General features: G+C 43.1%; 1 protein-coding gene across 1 annotated transcript in view; it reads right to left on the bottom strand.

The window, feature by feature from the left end:
- The window catches only part of ano3 (anoctamin 3), a 559677-nt gene that overhangs the window by 34116 nt on the left and 502208 nt on the right, over nucleotides 1-23353 (bottom strand). The window contains exons 21-24 of the mRNA XM_043705429.1: nucleotides 22195-22252; nucleotides 19526-19623; nucleotides 13751-13896; nucleotides 6908-7060 (exon numbers count right to left, since the gene is read on the bottom strand). Of these exons, the coding sequence (XP_043561364.1) occupies nucleotides 6908-7060; nucleotides 13751-13896; nucleotides 19526-19623; nucleotides 22195-22252 (455 nt within the window). The remainder of the gene's footprint in view (nucleotides 1-6907; nucleotides 7061-13750; nucleotides 13897-19525; nucleotides 19624-22194; nucleotides 22253-23353) is intronic.

Here is a 23353-nt window from a genome sequence, read left to right as displayed (position 1 = left end):
ATGAATTCGCCTGGGACAACACTACTATCATAGGGCAAGCCAGACAGAGAACAGCCAGGGAATTCCTAGAGGCATGGCATTCATCCACAAACTCCATCAACAAACACATCGACCTGGACCCAATATACCAACCACTACAGCGGACAGCTGAAACTGACAACCGGAAGCAGCAGGGACAGACCACTATAAACACCGGAGGAAACATCAAAGAAGCGCTTCGCAGGAGGCTCCCAAGCACTGATGATGTCGCCTAGCCAGGGGACGAAATGTTTGCAACAAAAACTTCCAGATTATCACCTTCTAAGAGAAGAAATTCCTCCTCATCTCTGTCAGAAATGGGCAACTCCTTGTTCTGAGATGATGCTGTCTGGTACTATATTGTCCAATATGGGGAAACAACCTCTCCACAAAGATCCTGTCAAGAATCATACTATGCTTCAATAAGGTCACCTCTCATTCTTCCAAATTTGAATGAATACTGACACAACTAACTCCTATAGTCAACTCTAAATTATTCCAATACATTGAGAACAAAAGCAGGAATTGAACGCACACTGTTGGAATCACTCTGCATGACAAGCCAGCCATCCCGTCAATTATCCTAACTGATGATTTTTTGCCTAAGACTGCAGAATTCAAGGAAACCCAAAATGTGGATTACAAATGATCAAGATTAAACTGAAATTAAGGGCTTAAGGAATTAAGGGCTATGGGGAGAATGTGGGTAAGTGGAGTTGAAATGCCCATCAGCCATGATTGAATGGTGGAGTGGACTCGATGGGCCGAATGGCCTTACTTCCACTCCTATGTCTTATGGTCTTATGGAAATGCAAGCTTTCGTGGATCCAGGGACAAAATTCTCATCAAAACAATCTGGAAAAATTCAAACAATTTAATTACATTTTTTCATCCGTGCAGCTGAAGAAGGGAATATCTTCAGTTGTCATTTAATATGGCACCTGTGTGTGGCATCATGCTTTAAAGTCAGAGTTTACATCTCGGGAAGAGGCCTTTATGCCTGCATTCACCAGCAATCACCTGTCTTTCCTAGTCCCATTTTTTTCCATCTGGCCTGTGACCTTCTATTTTATGATGGTTCAAGCGATCATCTAAATTCTTCTCACACGTCTTGGGGATTCCTGCTTCTATTGTACTTTCAGACAGCACGTTTCTGCCTTTATCTTAAATGTTTGCCACCTATTTATTAACGCCTATAATAATGGGAAAAAGTTTTTCTTTAGCTACACTATCTATGCCTTTTATAATTTTGGATATCTTAATCAAATCTCCTCTTCTGCTTTAAGGAAAACTTACATAGCCCCGACACCTGCTTCTTAGCCAAATCACTCCAGGCCAATCAGGATCCTGGTGAATTTCCCCTGTGCCCTCTTTACTCCAATCACATCCTTCCTATATGGAGATGACCAGGAGTGCACAGAGTACTCCACCTACAGCCTAAATAACATCACACACAGCTCCGTCATATCCTCCTTGCTGTTGTATTCAATGACTCGATAAATAAAGGCGAGTTTCCCAAATGCCTTCTAAGCCTGCTTATCCCGTTGCCTTTAATTTAATTGAAACTTTAAATGCATGCTACAGAAAATTCATCGGGTTCAACAAATCTGGCTGCTCCAACCGGCAGCTTTTGATTTTAACCTTTGCTCTATTTCTCTTTTTCATACAAGATGCAAAAATTGAACATACTGTCAAATAGGCTGCAGACTCACTGTTGCCTATTCCATATTTAAGCCAAAAAAACAATTTGACCACCATTGGAGCTTCAACTGTCCTTGCTTTCTCCAAGGGATTAGCATTTGTAGAGTTGAAGGCTATTACACATTTAAAATAACATTTAGATTCTAAAAGGTCTGGGTTCAAGTAACCATTAGATTTTATCCTACTTTGCCTGAACAGTAACCTTCAGCAGCTAAAATAGCTCCTAATTAATGACATATCTGGTTTGACTGGGCTATCTCACTGGAAATGTGTAACAGCTACTACTTACCAGATTATGTCAGGTCATCTTAGACCAACTGATCCTAACTGCACTCCTTAGTAAAACTGCACAAAGCAGCTGTAATCAGAAAGCAACTTCATGTAAATCTTCATTTGTGCGTATTAAAAGGGAGGATAAACAAATGCTTTATGTTTTTTGGCTTCTTTTGGATTTTCTGACAATGTGCTGCTAAGATCAAAGTTAAAAATCACACAACACCAGGTTATAGTCCAACAGGTTTAATTGGAAGCACACCAGCTTTCGGAGCGTTGGTCCTTCATCAGGTGATTGTTGGACAGTTGGACCACAACCTGGTGTTGTGTGATTTTTAACTTTGTACACCCCAGTCCAACACCGGCATCTTTGAATCACTGCTAAGATCAAGTTTCGTTGAAATCGAGAAACATGCTTATGGTCTTCTGTTGTGTTCTCTCGGGAGCTATTGTTTTATTGATTCAGGAGATGTGAGTGCTGCTGGCTGGGTCAGTATTTATTGCCTATCTTAGATGCCCCCTGACAAGGTGGCGGAAGCTGTCTTCTTGTCCTACTACGGCCAATATAGTGTAGCCGACAAAGTATTCACCTGACAAAGGAGCAGCGCTCTGAGAGCTTGTGATTTCAAATAAACCTGTTGGACTATAACCTAGTGCCATGTGACTTGTGGCCTTGTTCACTTCCAGTCTAACACCAGCACCTCCACATCATTTTGGTAAAGCAAAGCACTCCTAGGTCGAGGAGAAAGTGAGGACTGCAGATGCTGGAGATCAGAGCTGAAAAATGTGTTGCTGGAAAAGCGCAGCAGGTCAGGCAGCATCCAAGGAGCAGGAGAATCGACGTTTCAGGTATAAGCCCTTCTTCAGGAAGGGCTTATGCCCGAAACGTCGATTCTCCTGCCTCTTCGTTGCTGCCTGACCTGCTGCGCTTTTCCAGCAACACATTTTTCACTCCTAGGTCTAAGATGACATCCATATTTATTAGGTATCTGTGACTGTCAGGAAGCCCAAATTAAACAGCAGTTTAAAACTGTTTCTATTAGCTTTGCTTTGCTTTTGAGAAATGCATGTCAGCTTTAGGGGCTGCATTTGTTACCTATACCTCATTATCTGTAAGGAGTGGATGGTGAATTACCTCTGTAAACTGGTATAGGTCCATTTACAGAGTGGTTAGGGAAGTGGTTAAGATTCATTTTTTACTGCTAGTCTGCAGTCACTCAGAGGCATCGTAAGAATAGCAGATTTCCTTCCTTAAAGGTGCCTAAAAGTCATTTGTGACTATTGACATGTGGTCACAATATTACATAGTCCAAGTTTGTTTCTTTGAAGTAAATTACACTACTGCTGATCTGATTTGAACCCATGTTTCAGGAGCTTTAGCGTGGACCTTTAAATAACTAATCCAGCTCATTGTCACTGCACGACTATCTCCTCTTATAAAGACTGCATCTGAAATTGTGCCTTTCCTTTTATTAGTCACTATCCTTTAAGAATACTGTTTTAAAAGGTTCTTTTCATTTGAATTAGAAATGCTTGTTAAACTTTCTCTCTACAATAGATGAGGCAGGAGAAAGTGAGGTCTGCAGATGCTGGAGATCAGAGCTGGAAATGTGTTGCTGGAAAAGCGCAGCAGGTCAGGCAGCATCGACTGAGACAAGGTGGGGGGAGGGGAAATGAGGAAACTGAGAAATAGATGAGGCAGCATGGTAGCTCAGTGGTTAGCACTGCTGCCTCATAGCACCAGGGACCTAGGTTCAATTCCAGCCTTGGACAGACTGACTGTACGGAGTTTGCCCATTCTCCCCATGTCTGTGTGGGTTTCCTTCCACAATCCAAAGATGTGCAGGTTAGGTGAATTAGCCATGATAAATTGCCCATAGTGTTCAGGGATATGTAGGTTAGGTGCATGAGTCAGGGGTAAATGTAGGGGAATGGGTCTGGTCAGGATACTCTTCAGAGGATCAGTGTGGACTTGTGGAGCCAAAGGACCTGGTTGCACACTGTAGAGCTTCTAAAATAAATCCAATTCTCTTTGTTTTCCTCTTCTGAGCATTAAAATTTGGTACAGTTTGTATCATGGTTGATGTAGGAATTTGGAGCAGGAATTGGTTGTCAAATAGAAATTGCTGGCAAAGCTCAGCAGGTCTGGCAGTGTATGTGAGAGAAATCAGAGTTAACATTTTGGGCCAGTGACCCTTCCTCAGAGGAACCTTTCTGAGGAAGGGGGTCACTGGAACCGTAATGTTAACTTTGATTTCTCTCCCAGACCTGCTAAGCTTTTCCAGCAATTTCTGTTTTGGTTTCTGATTTACAGCACCCACAGTTCTTTCATTTTTTTTTACAGATTGTCAAATGTTCATTCAAGTGGGTGAGCAACTTTTCTGCATATGATAGATTATTAATGCAGCATCCTCACACACTTCTGGAATTCAGCTCGAATGGTTACACTATGAACACAGGTGATGCCAAACATACAATTCTATGGGTAAGGTGCTAGAAATGGAATGAGAATAGTTTAGTGAGCATTTATAGACATGGATAGACTCGATGGGCTGAAGGGTCTTTATCTGTGCTCTGAAATTCTGTGATTCCAGAGTTGTGTTCTAGAGAATTAAATTTTGAGAAATTTAAACTATAGGCTCTGTTTGATTTCAAAGAAACATCGCGATTCGACAGCACATTGAGGTCACATGTCCCATCATATCAGTGCTGCTTTACTAAATTAACTGAGTGAATATTAGCCCTGAGTCAGCACATAGTTAGTCTGAACCCAAATTAAGAGCACAATCATACAATCCAAGCTGAGACTTTGGTGCAGGATTCAGAAAGCAATGCACCTCTGGACATGTGGTGTGGTGGCACAGTGGTTAGCACTGCTGCCTCACAGCATCAGGGACCTGGGTTTGATTCCACGCTTGGGGAACTGCCTGTGTGGAGTGTGCACATTTTCCCTGTGTCTATGCTGGTTTCCTCCCTCAGTCCAATGATGTGCAGGTTCGATGGACTAGCCGATAGGGAAATGCAGAGTTATGAGGGTAGGGTGGGGGGTTGACTGGTTAAGATGCTTGTTGGAGAGTCAGTATGGTCTACTTGGGCTGAAAGGCCTGCTTCCATATCACAGTGATTCTACGTTTTGGAGCAATACTAGTCCGAGGCGCTATCGAAGCTTCAGTTGGAAGTTATTCTAATGAAATTTTGGTTCACTCCACATCCCCCACATTCTACCTTCCATGAACCTAAGGACATCTAAGTCATGGCTGTCGATATCCAAGCTCAGTCTGAATCTCATTCAATTCTCACCCTTGTTCATTGAACCTACGGTGGCTCCTGGTTAAGCACAAAGTTAATTTTAACATTCGTGGCCTTGACTTTAACTCTTTGGATAAAAGGCAACAGAAACAGGGTCCTTGAATATTTGTTTTTCAGGCAGAGATAAACAGATTTTTGATAAGTGAAGGGGTGAAAGGTTATTGGAGTAAGCGGGAATGAGGAGGAATCAGATCAGACACAATCTTGTTGAATGGAGGAAGGGGCTTGAGAGGGGAAGTGCAGGATTCCTGCCCCAGATTAGTGTTCTAAAATCTGTCTTGATCATTGCAGTCTCCTACAGCACTGCAACCCACTTGGATTTGTATTCCCCTTTTTCTAGGTTCTTTAGCATCCCTGATCTTATCTGCTCGATTGGTGACTGCACTTGGATCATTAGCTTTGGAACTGTTTCCCTAAACCTTTCCAATTCTCACTCTTGAGCCAAAGTGAGCATCAATGGTATGAGCTGCATCTCAGATCAGCCAGTAATTTTACCAAATGATAGAACAGGCAGATGAGGCTGAATGGCCTATTTCAGCTCCTACCTTCCTGATCTGGAGATAGTGCGAGAGGCACAATCTTTTTGAGTCGGTTTGAACTTTGGAGAGATTTTGTTCTGTCTGATATCCTTAAACTTTACTTTCAAAATATAGTTTGGCTAGAATACTCCATAAAGCACCACTTGGCTTCTACAATCTAGGCAGCTAGAGTCCTTTAAGATTTACCTGTGAGACACCACACACTTGAAAGATAGTGCCAGAAATAATCTGCATGGAAAACCAGGAAGCACTGTTCCCCTTTCTCTTTTGTCTAGATTGATGGACAAATGAACTGATAATTGAAAAGAATCTAATGGCACTCATTTCCTGGAAAGCCAAGGCAGTGAACCAAGTCACTTAAGAATTCAGGTTTGAAAACGGTCAGAGAGAACAGAGTCAATCACAAAGTAGTTCTACTGAGATGTTATAAAGTGTAGGCTTTCAGAGTCAGATTCACAAATTAGGAAGCAACAAGGAATAGCGCACTGGTCATGTCACAATGATACAAAGCTGCAATAATGAAGTTGGACCTCAACATGGACAGGATTTAGTAAGAATGGGAAACATCTCAAAACATTTTAGAAGAGGAAAGCATCAGAATGCCAACACAGTAGGAGGGAGAGTGAGGGAGTGCACTCAGGTTTCCTGTCCAGATGAGGAAGTGGAAGAAAGCTCCTTCAGTTTGATAGATACATTCAAAGTCTTCCGACATTTAGACTTCTGCAGAATTAAGGCAAACCAAACATTCAGCAGCAGCTTTAACAAAGGAGGAGATACAGATATTCGACCAGATCTTCACAATACAAAGCTGACAGTTCATTCTGTATCTTGGAGAGCAACACATTGCCACATGTGGATATTACTGTCTATGGCTCTGACTGGATTACCGATATCCATGGTACATTGTCACATGTGGACATTACTGTCTATGGCTCTGCTTGGATTACCGATATCCATGGCACATTGTCACATGGGGATATTATTGTCTATGGCTCTGACTGGATTACCGATATCCATGGCACATTGTCACATGGGGATATTACTGTCTATGGCTCTGATTGGATTACCGATATCCATGGCTCTTGCAGGTAGCGGTCGCCTCCACTGTGTGACAAATTTGTAAGCATCCAGCCTTATTTCAATAATATTGTTGAGGAGAGCAAGGAGTGGAGCCAATGGGAAGGCAGCAACAAATATCGTTGTGAAGCCAAACTGTAAAACTAGATGGAAATGAGAATCACAATTAGCACTGTTTATATCATCAAAAACTAACACAAATTATTCAACTAGTAACACATTGAATATATGAATCTGTGCCATTTGCATTGATCACAAGAAACAATAGCAGAAATAGACCATTCAGCCCCTCCAGGCTGCTATTTTGTTGTGGGATCAAGGTTGATCCTGGGTTTCAACTCTATTTCTCAGAATCTATTGTTGATTGTTGGAAAATCCCATATGGTTCAGTAATATCCTTTAGGGAAGAAAACTGTCATCCTTACCAGGTCTGGCCTACATGTGGCTCCAGACTCACAGCAATGTAGTTAACTCTTAACTGTCCTCTGGGCAATTAGGGAGAGGCAATAAATTCTGGCCTAGCCAGAGATATCCACATCCCAGGAATGGATAAGGGAAAAGACCAATGGAAACAATTGCTCAGAGTCTACCCTATTAAGCCCTTTCAGAATCACATGACGTTTCACCTCTCATTCTTCGAAACTCCAGAGAATTTGGAACCAGTTTACTCAGCCTCTCATTATCAGACAACTCCCTATTACCGGGACTACGATAGTGATAGTTTGCTGCACCACCTCCAATGCATGTATCATCAAAGGGGTAGAGGGAGAAGGTAAAGGAGTGAGAGACTAAGTGAGACAGAGCAAAGCGTGGGAGAAAAGCAGTCAAATAGACAAAGGAATGGATAACTATAAGCCACAGAAGGTGAAAAGCTGATAATGGGGACCAAAAGTAGGTGAGAATGGTTGACTCTGCTGAAACAGCCCATGAGTTGATAAGGCCTGATGCATGAGGGTGGGTAAAGGACTTGGAAGAAGGTATTCAGGCTTTAGAACTATTGAACTCAATATTGAGTCCTGAAGACTGCAGGGTCCCCAAGCAGGAAATGAGATGATGCTTCTCCAGCTTGCGCTGACCTTCACTGGAATACTGTCAGTCGGAGACAGAGGACACCTTGGTGTGTTGAAGTGGCAGGCATCTGGAAGCTAAAAGTCATTTTTGTGGAGAGAACGGAGGTGTTCTACAAAGCAATTGCCACAGCGATGGCGTTGGAAGGTGGGTCTCCATGGGATATTCTTGGGAGGGTAGTTACAGACCCGACGGACCAAATGGCCTCTTTCTGCTCTGTAGGGATTCTATAAGAGGCAAGATCTACGTCAAGTGACTAGTTTGGCCAATGAAACTGACAGAATGGTGTTCTACTAAACATTGGAAAGAATTCTGAGGGACAGGATTAATGACTATTTGGCAAGGCATAGTGTAATTAAAGGCAGTCAGCATGGCTTTGTGAGGGCCTGTCATGCCTCACAAATCTTATTGAGTTCTTTGAGGACGTGTCAAGACAGGTCGACAACAGTCGAGCAGTGGATGTGGTGTATTTGGATTTCAGCAAGGCATTTGATAGGGTTCCCCATGGTAGGCTCATTCATAAAGTCAGGAAGTATGGGATATAAGGAGGTTTGGCTATCTGGATTCAGAATTGGTTGGCTGACAGAAGGCAGAGAGTGGTTGTAGATGGAAAGTATTTTGCCTGGAGGTCAGTGTTGAGTAGTGTCCTGCAGGGCTCTGTTCTTGGGCCTCTGCTCTTTGTATGTTATAAATGACTTGGATGATGAGGTTGATGGATGGGTTAGTAAATTTGCAGATGACACAAAGGTTGGAGGTGTCGTCGATAGTATATAGGGCTACTGCAGGTTGCAGTGTGACATAGACAGGATGCAGAGCTGGGCTGAGAAATGGCAGATGGAGTTCAACCTGGATAAATGCAAAGTGATGCATTTTGGAAGGTTGAACTCAAATGCTGAATATAGGATTAAAGACGGGATTCTTGGCAGTGTGGAGGACAGAGGGATCTGGGTGTGCAAGTACAAAGATCCCTCAAAGTTGCCACCCAAATGGATATAGGGTTGTTAAGATATGATGTTTTGCCTTTAAGTGGAGTTGAAATGCCCATCAGCCATGATTGAATGGCGGAGTGGACTCGATGGGCTGAATGGCCTTACTTCCGCTCCTTTGTCTTATGGTCTTAAAATATGATCTATCAAGCCAAGTTTCACTCTGGGATCTGGCTTGTCCAGTAACAACATCAACAATCGGGAATCATAACAATTTTCTTCTGTAATAGAATATCTTTCAAATATATTTGAGCTCTAAACTTATTTTGAGGAAAATGTTACATTAGTTAAACTTACAACAGACACGGTAAATACCAGAAAATGCAGCCTATTTTGTGAAGTCAGTGTAAATGTGCAATGAAATTCAATCTAAACTATAAATTATTGTTGAATAATTGTAGCTCTATAAACCTTGTATTTCAATTTTATATATTTTTCTTTCACACATAATTCATGTGTAAAAGTTGTCATTTCTTATAGATCAACAATTATCTTTATCAAGTTTATTTGTACATTGTTAAAATCTCCAGCGAAGATCTGAATTTGAACAATAGGCATCTTAGATTATAGAACATAGAACAATACAGCACAGAACAGGCCCTTCGGCCCACGATGTTGTGCCGAACATTTGTCCTAGCTTAAGCACCCATCCATGTACCTATCCAATTGCCGCTTAAAGGTCACCAATGATTCTGACTCTGCCACTCCCACAGGCAGCGCATTCCATGCCCCCACCACTCTCTGGGTAAAGAACCCACCCCTGACATCTCCCCTATACCTTCCACCCTTCACCTTAAATTTATGTCCCCTTGTAACACTCTGTTGTACCCAGGGAAAAAGTTTCTGTCTACTCTATCAATTCCTCTGATCATCTTATAAACCTCGATCAAGTCACCCCTCATCCTTCGCCGTTCCAACAAGAAAAGGCCGAGAACTCTCAACCTAGCCTCGTACGACTTCCTCTCCATTCCAGGCAACATCCTGGTAAATCTTCTCTGCACCCCCTCCAAAGCTTCCACATCTTTCCTAAAGTGAGGCGACCAGAACTGCACACAGTACTCCAACTGTGGCCTAACCAAAGTCCTGTACAGCTGCAACATCACTTCACGACTCTTGAATTCAATCCCTCTGCTAATGAACGATAATACTCCATAGGCCTTCTTACAAACTCTATCCACCTGAGTGGCAACCTTCAAAGATCTATGTACATACACCCCAAGATCCCTCTGTTCCTCCACCTGACTAAGAACCCTACCATTAACCCTGTATTCCGCATTCTTATTTGTTCTTCCAAAATGGACAACCTCACACTTGGCAGGGTTGAACTCCATCTGCCACTCCTCAGCCCAGCTCTGCATCATATCTAAGTCCCTCTGCAGCCAACAACAGCCCTCCTCACTGTCCACAACTCCACCTATCTTCGTATCATCTGCAAATTTACTGACCCACCCTTCGACTCCCTCATCTAAGTCATTAATAAAAATTACAAACAGCAGAGGACCCAGAACTGATCCCTGCGGAACTCCACTTGTAACTGGGCTCCAGGCTGAATATTTACCATCTACCACCACTCTCTGCCTTCGACCGGTTAGCCAGTTTTCTATCCAATTGGCCAAATCTCCCTCTATCCCATGCCTCCTGACCTCCGCATAAGCCTAACATGGAGAACCTTATCAAATGCCTTACTAAAACCCATGTACACTACATCCACTGCTCTACCCTCAGAACATTACCCAAGTCTCGGGATTAACGGTCCAATGGTAATACCATTAGGTCATCTCCTCCCCAGAATAGTACTTTCGAAAAGCTACCCCTGACAAGATAGGCTGAATGACCTGCACCTTTCCTGAAATTGTAAAATTCTCATCCATGTAGCAGTCAGGAAATGTGGTAGCATAGTGACAATGACAGTAATACTCGAGAAACTCAGGTAATGGTCTGGAGGCATGGGCTCAAATCCGACCATGGCAAGTGGTAGAATTTCAAAATCAAGCAATTAAATTCTGAATCAAACATTAGCTTCAGTAACTGACCACAGCAACTAACATTGTTTGATTGAGTTTTAAAAACCTCATCGAATTTGTTATGCCCTCTAGGGAAGGAAATCTACCATCCTTCCTCAGACTGGTCCAGACCCACAGAAATGTGGTTGACTTTCAATTCTTCTCAGCTCAAGGGCAATTAGGGATGGACAACAAATGCTTGCCTTATCAGCAGCACCCACAACTCATGAAAGAACAAAAACTGTTCAGGCACAATCTTCTGAAGTTAAAATGGGAGAAGGACGCAAGATTAAAACTACTTTCCATCAATAGTTATTTTTGACACTCTAATAAAAGTTGACAGCGCGGTAATGTAAAGTTAAAACTTTGCTACCTGTAACAGCTAATAGAGAAATACAGATAACATAGAACATAGAAGAATACAGCGCAGTACAGGCCCTTTGGCCCTCGATGTTGCGCCGATCCAAGCCCACCTAACCTATACTAACCCACTATCCTCCATATACCTATCCAATGCCCGCTTAAATGCCCATAAAGAGGGAGAGTCCACCACTGCTACTGGCAAGGCATTCCATGAACTTACGACTCGCTGAGTGAAGAACCTACCCCTAACATCAGTCCTATATCTACCCCCCCTTAATTTAAAGCTATGCCCCCTCGTAATAGCTGACTCCATACGTGGTAAAGGAGACCAAAACTGCACACAGCACTCCAGTGCGTAACTCAAGGGCAGTTAGGGATGAGCCTGACCTGGCCATGAAAGAAAAAAGAAAAACATTACCAGCACAGATCATAGAATCCCTTCAGTGTGGAAGTAGGCTATTTGGCCCATTGAGTCCATGCCAATCCTCACAAAGACTATCCCATCCAGACCCACTCTGTTACCCTGTCCCTGTAACACTGCATTTCCCATGGTTAATCCACCTGGATTGCACATCCCTGGACACTGTGGAGCAATTTAGCATGGCCATCGAACCTGCGCATCTTTGGACTGTGAGAGGAAACCGGAGCAGCAGGAGGAAACCCACGCAGACATGGGGAGAATGTGCAAGCTCCACATTAGCCTGAGGCTGGAATCGAATTCAGGTAGCATGATCATATACTTGGTTAAAGAGGTAGCTTTTAATAACTCTGAGTTTACCATTGATCAGAAACTGAACTGGACTAGCCATACAAATACTAAGCAGATCGGAGCTTAGGAATTCTACAATGAATAACTCACCTCCTGACTCCTCAAACACTATCCGGGACAAAGCTGCCTGCTTGATTGACACCACATTCACAAACACCCACTCTCTCCACCAGTGACACTCAGTGGCAGCAGTGACATCTACAAGTTGCAATGTAGAAATTCCCCAAGACCTATTGGATGGTGGACCACGCATGAGTGGCCAAACAGCCTCCCCCGTTCCTATTTCTTATGGTCTAATGGCCCCTTAGTCAATACCTTCCAAACCTAAGACCACTTCCCTCCCAAATGATGAGCAGATACAGAGGAACATGACCACCTGCATGTTCCCCTCCAAGCCATTCACCATCCTGACTTGGAAATATATCACTGTTCGTCCAGTGTCACTGGTTCAAGATCCTGGAATTCCGTCCCTAATGGCATGGCAGGTGGCCTTACGAAATAGACTGCATCTACAAGAATATAGCTCAACGTCACCTTCTCAAGGACAACTAAGGATAGGGGGAGCATGCTGGCCCAGCCAGCGATGCCCATGTCCCAGGAGCAAATATAAAAATATTCCTTAAAGGTGGAGGGATTCATAAAATGAATTGTGGAGCTAATGACGCAAATTGATGGCAATGCAACCAAGTATGGTAAAACAATGGAAATTGGGATGGACAAGAAACTAGATATATAAAAATTCAGTGATCTCAAAGGAATGGCCATAAGGTCAATTGAAATCAGTTGGGACTGATGGTTTTGGAATAGAACATAAAACAGTATAGTACAGAAACAGGCCATTCAGCCCACTATATCTTTGTTGACAATGTTGCCATTTGAAACTAATCCCATCTGGTGCATGTAATCCATGTCCCTCTAATCACTGCCTGTTCATGTGTCTATCTAAATACCTCGGTCCGGGACGTCTCGGACCCTGGCACCCGGGAGGCAACAAACCATCCGAGAGTTTCGCCCATGCCCACAGAACCGCCTGTCCGTCCCTCTAACTAGAGAGTCTCCTATAACTAGCGCTCTCCTCCTCTCCCCCTTTCCCTTCTAAGTCTCAGAGCCAGCAATTAACATCTGTGTCTATGGTCTACCTGTGATTGACCATGAAATGCACACTTAACATAAAAACATGGCCTCACAGCGCCACGGACCAGGGTTCCATTCCAACCTCGGGCGACCGTCTGTGTGGAGTTCGCACATTCTCCCAGTGTCTGCGTGGGTTTCGTCCGGGTGCTCCGGTTTCCTCCCACAATCCAAAAGATGTGCAGGTCAGGTGAATTGGCCATGCTAAATTGCCCGTAGTGTTAGGTACATTAGTCAGTGTAGGGTCAGAGAATGGGTCTGGGTGGGCTACTGTTCAGAGGGTCACTGTGGACTTGTTGGGCCAAAGGGCCTGTTTCCATACTGTAGGGATTCCAATCTAATCTAATCACAACAGATCACACTCTCAAAATGGTGTGTTATGGTGCTACCTTGATTGATAAGGGATAGTGTTCAATGTTACATACTGAAATTTGACAATATATAATCAAAAACATGAGACTCTTTATTCAGAAATATTAGGCTAAAATACATTGCTCATATTCTGGGTCTTACCCATTTCTAGGTATTCATCTATTAGGCCATGAATGTTCATGGGCTGCAGATTCCAATCCTTTTCCCACTGAGGTAAATATACTTTATTCTCCACACTGTGACCCGCTTTCTTCACCTTCCGACGTGACCACCAATTCTGTAACAGTCTGAACAGATCAGGAAGTTACTGCAGTAACTAAACTATTTTCTGCCCAGCAACAAAATCGCAGCATATTAATATCACAAAGCAATCTGTCAGTCTTTCATTCTTTGTTTTCCTCCACCTCTTTTACACACCATTGGACATGAAAATATATTTTACAATCTACATTCAACAAAGTTGTGTTATCAAGTTAGAACAGTGTAGTCTTTGGCACATAAAACACAGAATGCTGGAGAAACGCATCTATAGAGAGAGAAACGGAGTTAATATTTTGACTCCAGAATGATTTTTTATTTCTTCTTAGTCTCAATCTCCCGTATTTGCAGTATCTTAGTTTACTTTATGTCTCTCATACATAAGCAGGCAAGCATTAACTGAATCCAGACGCAGAGAGGCTACCACTGCGTTCAGAAAGTCACAAGCAAATTCACACCTTGGAGCTTCACTGTATTAAATTTTCCAGACATGAAATACATGTAAAATGCGAGTATATCTCTCTGGGTTGTGAGCTTAGCAAACTTGAATGCCTTGAACGTGGAAAATGCAAAAAGGTTGTGTCAATGGTTTTATTCCAAGTTCAATGAGACCAACTGCACTACCACTTCTTACCACTAAATGGCAGACTTTGCAAGGAAGTTGGAGCTGCACCATTTAAGAACTGAAAATTGCTCCTGGCAATTGTACAACACAAAGAAAAGTTTTTAATATCCTACTTACTCTTAGGTCTTCAGTTTTCCTACATTTAACAAATTAATAGTAGACTTTTGTTTTTACAAATCCAATTGATCATCGTTAATCATGAAAATTAAATATCTTGCCACAATTCGCACAGAGCCAGCATTCTTAATGGTAGCAATGATGACATGCATTGGATGTAAATTAAACTTTGTTCTGTTGAAGCAAGTATTCAGATGGTGCACTTCCTAATTTAATGTTTGCACCAGTAACATTGACAAACTATTGCTCAGTTGGTAACACTGACTTCTGGCTCAGAAAGCTGTGGGTTTAAGTCTTACTGCAGGAACTGAATACAAAAATTACCATTGTCCCTCCAGGATGGTGTTGCTCTGTTAGAGGGTACTGTCTTTCACATGCAGCGCCAAGATCGATGACCCCTCCGAGGCACACACAAAAGCACTGCCTCATCCTGGCACCCGGACGACCCTTGGTAGTTGCCCTTGTCTTTCCCATTGGGGGTATGGCATGGACGGTGTTCCACATAACAATTCCATCCAACAAAACATAACGTTGGTTCATGAGAGCAACCTCCCCACCCCTCCTCCACCCAACCCAACCAGGTCCCTTGTGTTTTCTGCAACTTTAAGGTGTTGATGTTCCACGTCCAAGTTGGTTGTGCAGGGGGTCCAGCTCCTGTTCCATAACCGAGGGAGCTGGGCCTCAAATTTTGTATGTACCTTAGTTCCACGCTCGTGATCCTGGGAACATGGTGCAGGGAGGAGAATGGGGAGGTCAATAGGCCAACACTGCTTCTGGCCAAACAGGATACTGACAGGTCCATATAGAGGGAGGTCAAGGGGAGGGTGGGGGGGGGGGGGGGGCGGGGGGAGCTGCAGTAACTAGACTATTTTCTGCCCAGCAACAAAATTGCAGTGTATTAATATCACACAGCAATCTGTCAGTCTTTCATTCATTGTTTTCCTCCACCTCTTTTACACACCACTGGGCATGAAAATATATTTCACAATCTACATTCAATAAAGTTGTGTTATCAAGTTAGAACAGTGTAGTCTTTGGCACATAAACACAGAATGCTGGAGAAACTCAACAGGTCTAGTAGCATCTATACAGAGAGAAACAGAGTTGATATTTTGACACCAGAATGATTCTTTATTTTTCTTAGTCTCAATATCCAGCATTTTCAGTATCTTAGTTTACTTTATGTCCCTCATACATAAGCAGGATGATATAATTCCTCATTCATGATGAAGGGCTTTTGCCCAAAACATCGATTTTCCTGCTCCTCGGATGCTGCCTGACCTGCTGTGCTTTTCCAGCACCACTCTGATCTAAACTCTGGTTTCCAGCATCTACAGTCCTCACTTTTGCCTAGTCAAGGGGATTGTTCATCCTTTACTCTTGCTACTCTTCTCTTTGTTTTGGTGTATGTTGCCTGAAGGCTAAACCCATTTGCCCAACTTTGAAAGACTGCAGGTGTAGTTGCATGACTGACTGATGAACTCATAGAATCCCTACAGTGCGGGAAGATGTCATTTGGCCTATCAAGTCTGCACTGACCCTGTGTGCAGCATGTCACACAGACTCAGCCTTCCTCTCTATCCCTGTAACCCTGCATTTCCCATGGCTAACCCACCTGGCCTACACATGCCTGTACACTCTGGGCAATTTAGCATGGCCAATCCACCTAACATGCACATCTTTGGACTGTGGGAGGACATGCAAAGTCCAGACAGTCACCTGAGCTTGGAATTGAACCCAGGTCGCTGGCGCTTTGCACAGTTCTCTAGGCACTTTTCTGGGAAAGTTCAAATGATCCGTGCACTGTCCCTGCCTTAGAAGAGAAATGTGCCCAGAAGACAATAACATTGTTTTCTAATACTAGATAATATTATGGCTTAGGCATTGAAGATGGTGTCAATGATGGCAGTGGTGTCATGTGTAACGCCCTGATCTTCCACTCACAGGATTAGCATTGGCACTGTGATTCTGGAAGCATGCACACAGCTGGTATGAAAATCCAAGGGAATGCTGGTCATCTTCGAGGAGAAAGTGAGGTCTGCAGATGCTGGAGATCAAAGTTGAAACTTTATTGCTAGCAGGTCAGGCAGCATCCAGGGAACAGGAGATTCGACGTTTCGGGCACAGGCCCTTCTTCTGGTCATCTGTCAAGTTCCATTAATGTTAGCCTCTTTCCAGCTCTGAGCCTCCTGCTCAGCATCCTTACATTCACAAACAGTCTATTAATAAACACAGGCCCAGATCACCCGAGAGTAAGACCATTGCTTCAGCAGTCTAGATGGGAGTTAGGTGTCAAGACCGTGACGATGTTCTGATGTAGCTGACTCTCTTAGAATTGTCCGGGAAGCTGAAACATCCGATGTGCAATTACCTGGCATTTGGCACCCTCTGAGCTAGCCCCCAAGTCCAAGCTACAGTTGGAGATTTTGGATGGTTCCAACTTCAAAGTTAGACAGTTAGAGAATCATACAGCATGGGAACAGACCCTTTGCTTCAACTTGTCTATGTCAACCAAGTTTATCAAAACTGATCGAGTCCCACCTGCCTGTGTTTGGCCCATATACCTCCAAACCTTTCCTATTCACGTTCTTAACCAAACGTCTTTTAAATGTAATTGTCCCTGCATCTACCACTTCCCCTGGCGGTCGATTCCACATACGAACCACAAAGTGTGTGAAAAAGTTGTCCATCCGGTCCCTTTTAAATCTTTCTTCTCTCACCCTCTAGTTTTGAATTCCCCCACCCTAGGAAAAAAAGACCTTTGCTATTCACCTTATCCGTGCCCCTCATGATTTTATAAACCTCCAAAAGGTCACCCCTCAACCTCCGACGCTCCAGTGAAAAAAGTCCCAGCCTACTCCTATAACTCAAACCCTCCAGTCCTGGTAACATCCTGGTAAATCTTCTCTGCACCCTCTCCAATTTAATAATATCCTTCCTATAGCACAGTGACCAAAATTGTACACAGTATTCCAACAGTGACTTCATCAATGTCCTGTACCACCTCAATATGACGTCCAAACGCCTGTACTCAATGATCTGAGCCATGAAGGCAAGCATACCAAACATCTTCTTTACGACCTGGTTTACCTGTGATGCATCTGTCAACAGACCCCTGGGTCTGTTTGTTCGACAGCGCTTCCCAGGGCTCGAGCATAAAGCGTATTCATGTAGATTGGTAGGTTCTTCCACTAAAGGAAGGACATGAGTGAATTCGATACATTTTTAGAAAAATAGTCACATGTCACATTAGGCTAGCTTTTAAATCTAGATTTTTATTGATTTCAAATTTCTTTAGCTACCAGGAGGGATTCAAACCCATGCCTGCAGACCAGTAGTCTGGGTTTCTGGTCCAATCACATCATCATTATGTCATCACCCCCACCAATTAAGCATGCTCCACACCCAGGTTTTTTGTCCTTTTGCTCTTTAACCCTTTTCTGTGGCAATGCTTATAGGGAGGGTTAATGGCTAAGTGGTAAAGTCACCAGACTTGAGGAACCCAAGCAATGTCCTGGGGACCCAGATTCAAATCCCACCATTGCAGATGGTGGAGTTTGAGTTCAGTTTGTTTGGGGGGAGAAAGGTCTAACGAAGATCATTAATCCATTGTTAATTGTTCAAGAAAACAATAAATCCCACCATTGCAGATGGTGGAGTTTGAGTTCAGTTTGTTTGGGGGGAGAAAAGTCTAACGAAGATCATTAATCCATTGTTAATTGTTCAAGAAAACCAATTGGTTCACCAATGTCCTTTCAGGTAAGAAACTGCCATCTTACTTGGTCTGGCCTACATGTAACTCCAGACCCACAGCAATGTGATTAACTCTTTAATTGTCCTCTGGGCAATTTCGAATGGGGCAAGAAATGCTGGCTTAGCCAGCGACAACCTTATCCGGTGACTGAATTTAAAAAAATTTAATTACCTAAATTCCACCACACTCCAAGACAGCGCATTCCAGATCTTAACCAGCTGCTAGATTAAAATATTTTCCCTCGAGTTGACTTGGGACCTTTAACCAATCATCTGAAATCGGTGACCTTTGATTCTTACCTCTTCCACCAAAGAGTTTCTCCCTATCTCTACTGTTTAAACCCATGATTTTGACCACCTCTATTAAATCTCCCTTGACCTTCTCTCCCTCTCAAGCAGAGCAGTAGCTTCTCCAACTTATGCAGATATCAGAAGTCCCTCTTTCCTGGGGTTGCTCCTGTGAATCTTTCCTGCACTCTCTCTCCAAACCCTGCTGGAACTGTCGCTGATGGAGCACAATGCTACAATCAGACCTGGTCGGCAAATACCAAAAAGGACACTGCTTCCTTTTTGCTTACACCATTCTGTCCTATGTGCATAGCAAGTCAAAAGTCACATGATGCCAGGTGAAGTGACTTCACCTGATGAAGGGGCCAGGTGATTTCGAAAGCTCCGAAAGCTTGTGATTTCAAATAAACCTGCTGGACTATAACCTGGTGTCATGTGACTTCTGATTTTACCCCCCTCCACCACCCCCCCCAGGCCAACATTGGCACCTTCCCATCATGCACTGGAAGTGATGTTGCAAATGGGTGGTGTGTGGGGATTTGGCAACTGCCTAATTTACTCCTGATTTGGGGGATTTTTGGACTGGAGGTTGAGAAAGCTCAATAAAAATTAGGGTCACCTGATTCACGTAACTTTGAACATGTGTGAATTTTATTCATCCCAAATGCATTCATGAATGCAATATTCTTTTAAAAAACCTGTCTCTGTCAGTGAGTGATTCTATTTCGCATCAGTCAAGGTTTTGTGGTCGGCAAGAGGAAACGTATTCTAAATATAGCATCTGGGATGCAAACTAGAGGGAATTAAGCGCTCAATGTCACACGGAGTTCATTTTAATTGGTTTTCCAGCCGAGGTTGAAAATGAAAGGTCTTACGGATAGCCAAGCTCCATGAAGTTATTCCACATTTGCTTCAGGACCATAATGATACCCATCTGCATGCACAGGTCGATTAGGCAGCCACTGGGGTGACACTGTGTCAAATAAGAGGTAAAGATTTATCAGATTACATAAAGTATACGGAAGCATTAAATACATGCATGACATGTAGGATGCTAGGATTACACTCAAAGCAGCTACAACATTTCAAGCATAATTGGTTTCTCCAATCAGCTCCCCAAATGGTTCCCTTGGGTACGGTCAGACCAGAAAACTTCCAACAAGGGACAAAAAAAAATTCATAAAATCCTACACTATATCCACTTCACACCTCAGAAAGGCCTTTGAAATCTGAATGCTTGCATGAAATTGCAACGGCAAAAGGATCTGTGAAAAGTGACATCGAGAAAAGAAAATAGATCAACCATTTGGCTGTTTCTGATAGGTGATAGAGATGTCTTCTGGAGGGGAAAATGGAACAAGAAGGGCAGGAAAGTCAACCCTGACAACCTGGATGGTAGAGGTCAAAGCTGCAGAAGATGTGAGGCAGATGATTGTGGCATAACATGGCGCCAGAGTTGGGAATACTATGGTGAGTAACTCACCTCCTGATTGCCTGAAATCTGCCCACCATCTGCAGATGTGATGGAGCACCACCACTTGCCTGGATGGATACAGCTCCAATAACTCTCAGGAAGCTTGAAACCATCCAGGCCGAAGCAGACAAGTTGATTGGCACCACATCCACAACCTCCATTACGGATGCTTAGGAGCAGCAGTGTGTACCATCTACAGGATTCGTTGTAGAAATTCATCAAAGATCCTCAGGCAGCACCTTCCAAACCCAGGAGCACTACCATCTAGGTGGGCAAAAAAAATCAGATTTTTGGGTGCACCACCACCTGCTACTTCCCCTAAAAGCCACTCATCATCTGGATTTGGAATTATATCAAGTTTCTTTCAGTGTTAGAATTTCATAGATTCCCTACAGTGTGGAAACAGGCCAGTTGGCCCAACAAGTCCACACCGACCCTCCGAAGAGTAACCCAACCAGACCCATTCCCCTCCCCTATTGCTCTAGATTTACCTCTGACTAATGCACCTAACCTACATATCAAGGGGTCAAAATTCTGGAAATCCCTCCCTCACGACATTGTGCATCTACTTACACCAAATGGACTGTAGATATTCAGGGAACCTCATCTGCACCTTCCCAGGGGCAATTAGGGATGGGTAATGAATGCTGACCAAGGAAATGATATCCACATCTCACAAATTAATTTTAAAAAATTCTTCTGGTAAAAGGAGTGACAAATGGAGAACAGAGACATCAGCTACACTGAAGAATGCATTGAACTCGGAAGTCATTATTTGAGCGTAATGCTGTAACAGAGAGATTATGATGAAATATTTGAGTAGATTGGGGCTGGAATGCAGGAGGTTGCGGGGGAGCAACCTGATAGAAGTTTATGAGCTTGCGAATGGTGTGGATAGAGTGGAAAGTATGAGGATTTTTTCCCAGGGTGGAGAGGTCAATTACTAGGGGATCAGGCAGCATCCGAGGAGCAGGAGAATCAACATTTTGGGCATAAGCCCTTCATCAGGAATACCAAGAGGAGGAGAACCTTTTCAAGGTAGGCTTCCTTGGAAGAGGATTCACAGTAGGATTGAAATCAACTCGGAGAAAGCGAGGACTGCAGATGCTGGAGATCAGAATCATGAGTGTGGTGCTGGAAAAGCACAGCAGGTCAGGCAGCATCTGAGAAGCAGGAGAATCGATGTTTCGGGCATAAGCGCTTCATCAGGAATGAGGAATTATATCATGGTCATTTCTCATGAAGGGATTATGCCTGAAAAGTCGATTCACCTGCTCCTCGGATGCTGCCCGTGCTTTTCCACCAGCTCACTCTCAATCTGATCTGCAGTCCTCACTTTCTCCCAATTACTAGGGATCACCAGGTTTAAAGTACAGGGTGGGGGAGAGGTTTAAAAGAGATATGCCAGACACATGTTTTACATAAAGGGTGGTGAGTGCCTGGAACGTGCTGCAAGAGGAGGTAGTGGAAGCAGATGCAATAGCAATTAAAGAAGCACCTGGACAAATACATGAATAGGAAGGGCATAGAGGGATACGGATCCTGTAAGTGAAGTACGGAAGGGCAAAATGTGTTAGCGCAGGTTTGGAGGGCCAAAGGGCCTATTCCTGTGCTGTATTGTTCTTCGTTCTTTTTTCCCACATTCTAATAAAAGGATTGGGACAGTTTGTATATTTCCTTCACATCAGCATAGTGGTATTGGGAAAAGTCATCCTTTTAACTTATAATGCAACACATTCACAACAAGAAAGAATTTGGATGCTGCACTTGTTTCAAACATTTGAACTCTGAAAATCAGACATCTTCTGCTCCCGTAAACTAATAGTTGTGTCATCAGATGGAATACAGATTCAGTTGCATCTGCATGTTTAACACTGATATTATTGAGAAATATCGCTGAAAGGCCAAATGAAAATAAGCTCATCTTTCTTCAAACTTTCCATTAACTGCTCATTAATTGCCCTGCACTGTAGCATGACTGTTTTTTCCCTTGCACTGTGTTAGCAATTTGAAAGGGACGAACACAACTGTAGCATATCAAGCAAGAAAACAAAGATAATGGATTAGTACCTCCTCCAGTCTCCACCTGTGAAACAGCTTGGTATAGGCACCTGGTCGACCTGCAAATCTGATCAACACACAAGAGGATTTTAGAGCAGTATTGGTTAAAACTGAATCAACATATAAACCATGTCCACTAATTCCATTTTCCGTGATTAACTCAAGGGCATTTGCAATAAAACACTTGATGGGGAGATGATGGCCTAGTGGTTTTACCACTGGACCATGAATCCAGAGACCCAGGTAACGTTCTGGGAACACTGGTTGGAATCTTGCCAGGGAAGATGATGGGAATTGAATACAATAAAAGTCTGGAATTAAGATGACCATGAATCCAATGTTGGAAAGATAAACATCTGGTTCACTAATGCCTTTTAGGAGAGGTAATCTTCCACCTTACCCGGTCTGGCCTACATTTGACTCCAGACCCACAGCAATGTGGTTGACTCTTAATTGCCATGTGGGGCAATTAGGAATGGGCAATAAATGCTGGCATTGCCAGTGATGCCCTTATCCTGGGAATGAATAAATAATAAACTGTTAGCAACAGTAACCTGGAGTTAATTGGGCAAAGTTGAATAAACCGTGGCAAAAGAACGCAGATCTGAAGGAACAAAAATGAGATGAACAAATGGATTGCATGGAAGCATCAGCACTTCCACACTCGCTGATGTAAAAACTAAAAAGGCCAGGGTAAGCTGAAGATATTCTGCTCATCAGTTTGGTTGAGTTGTCCTGGTGAGGCAATGCAACTCTGATTTAAATGTCCCAGGATTATCTTTTCTTTTATTTGAATACCTCTCATACCCTGCCTGACAAGTTGTTACACAAAGCCATCAATCCTGTGAGTAAAGGAATTATAGTGAATGAAGGCAGCACACATTAGTTTTTGTACACTTTGAGTACAAAAGCACTGTCAAGGCTTCCTTAATACTGGACTACTGAGGAGAAATGTGCAGTCCAATTTACGTCAAACAGCACATTTTTCCTCGTTATCACAAACATATACAACTTTAAAATAATAAAAGCCCTTCCTTTCTAGGGGTTATTATTCACCTTTTGGGAAAGAAAACATTTGATCAACATCAAATCAGTAACAGTTTGGTCTACTGGATGTTCCTGAATGAAGTTAATAAATATTCTATTTACACAACATGTCAGAATGCAT

The sequence above is a fragment of the Chiloscyllium plagiosum genome, chromosome 16, assembly GCF_004010195.1.
Source record: "Chiloscyllium plagiosum isolate BGI_BamShark_2017 chromosome 16, ASM401019v2, whole genome shotgun sequence".
NCBI classification, from domain to species: domain Eukaryota; kingdom Metazoa; phylum Chordata; class Chondrichthyes; order Orectolobiformes; family Hemiscylliidae; genus Chiloscyllium; species Chiloscyllium plagiosum.
Note: the sequence above shows the minus strand (reverse complement) of the source record. Positions and strands in the feature narration are given on the sequence as shown.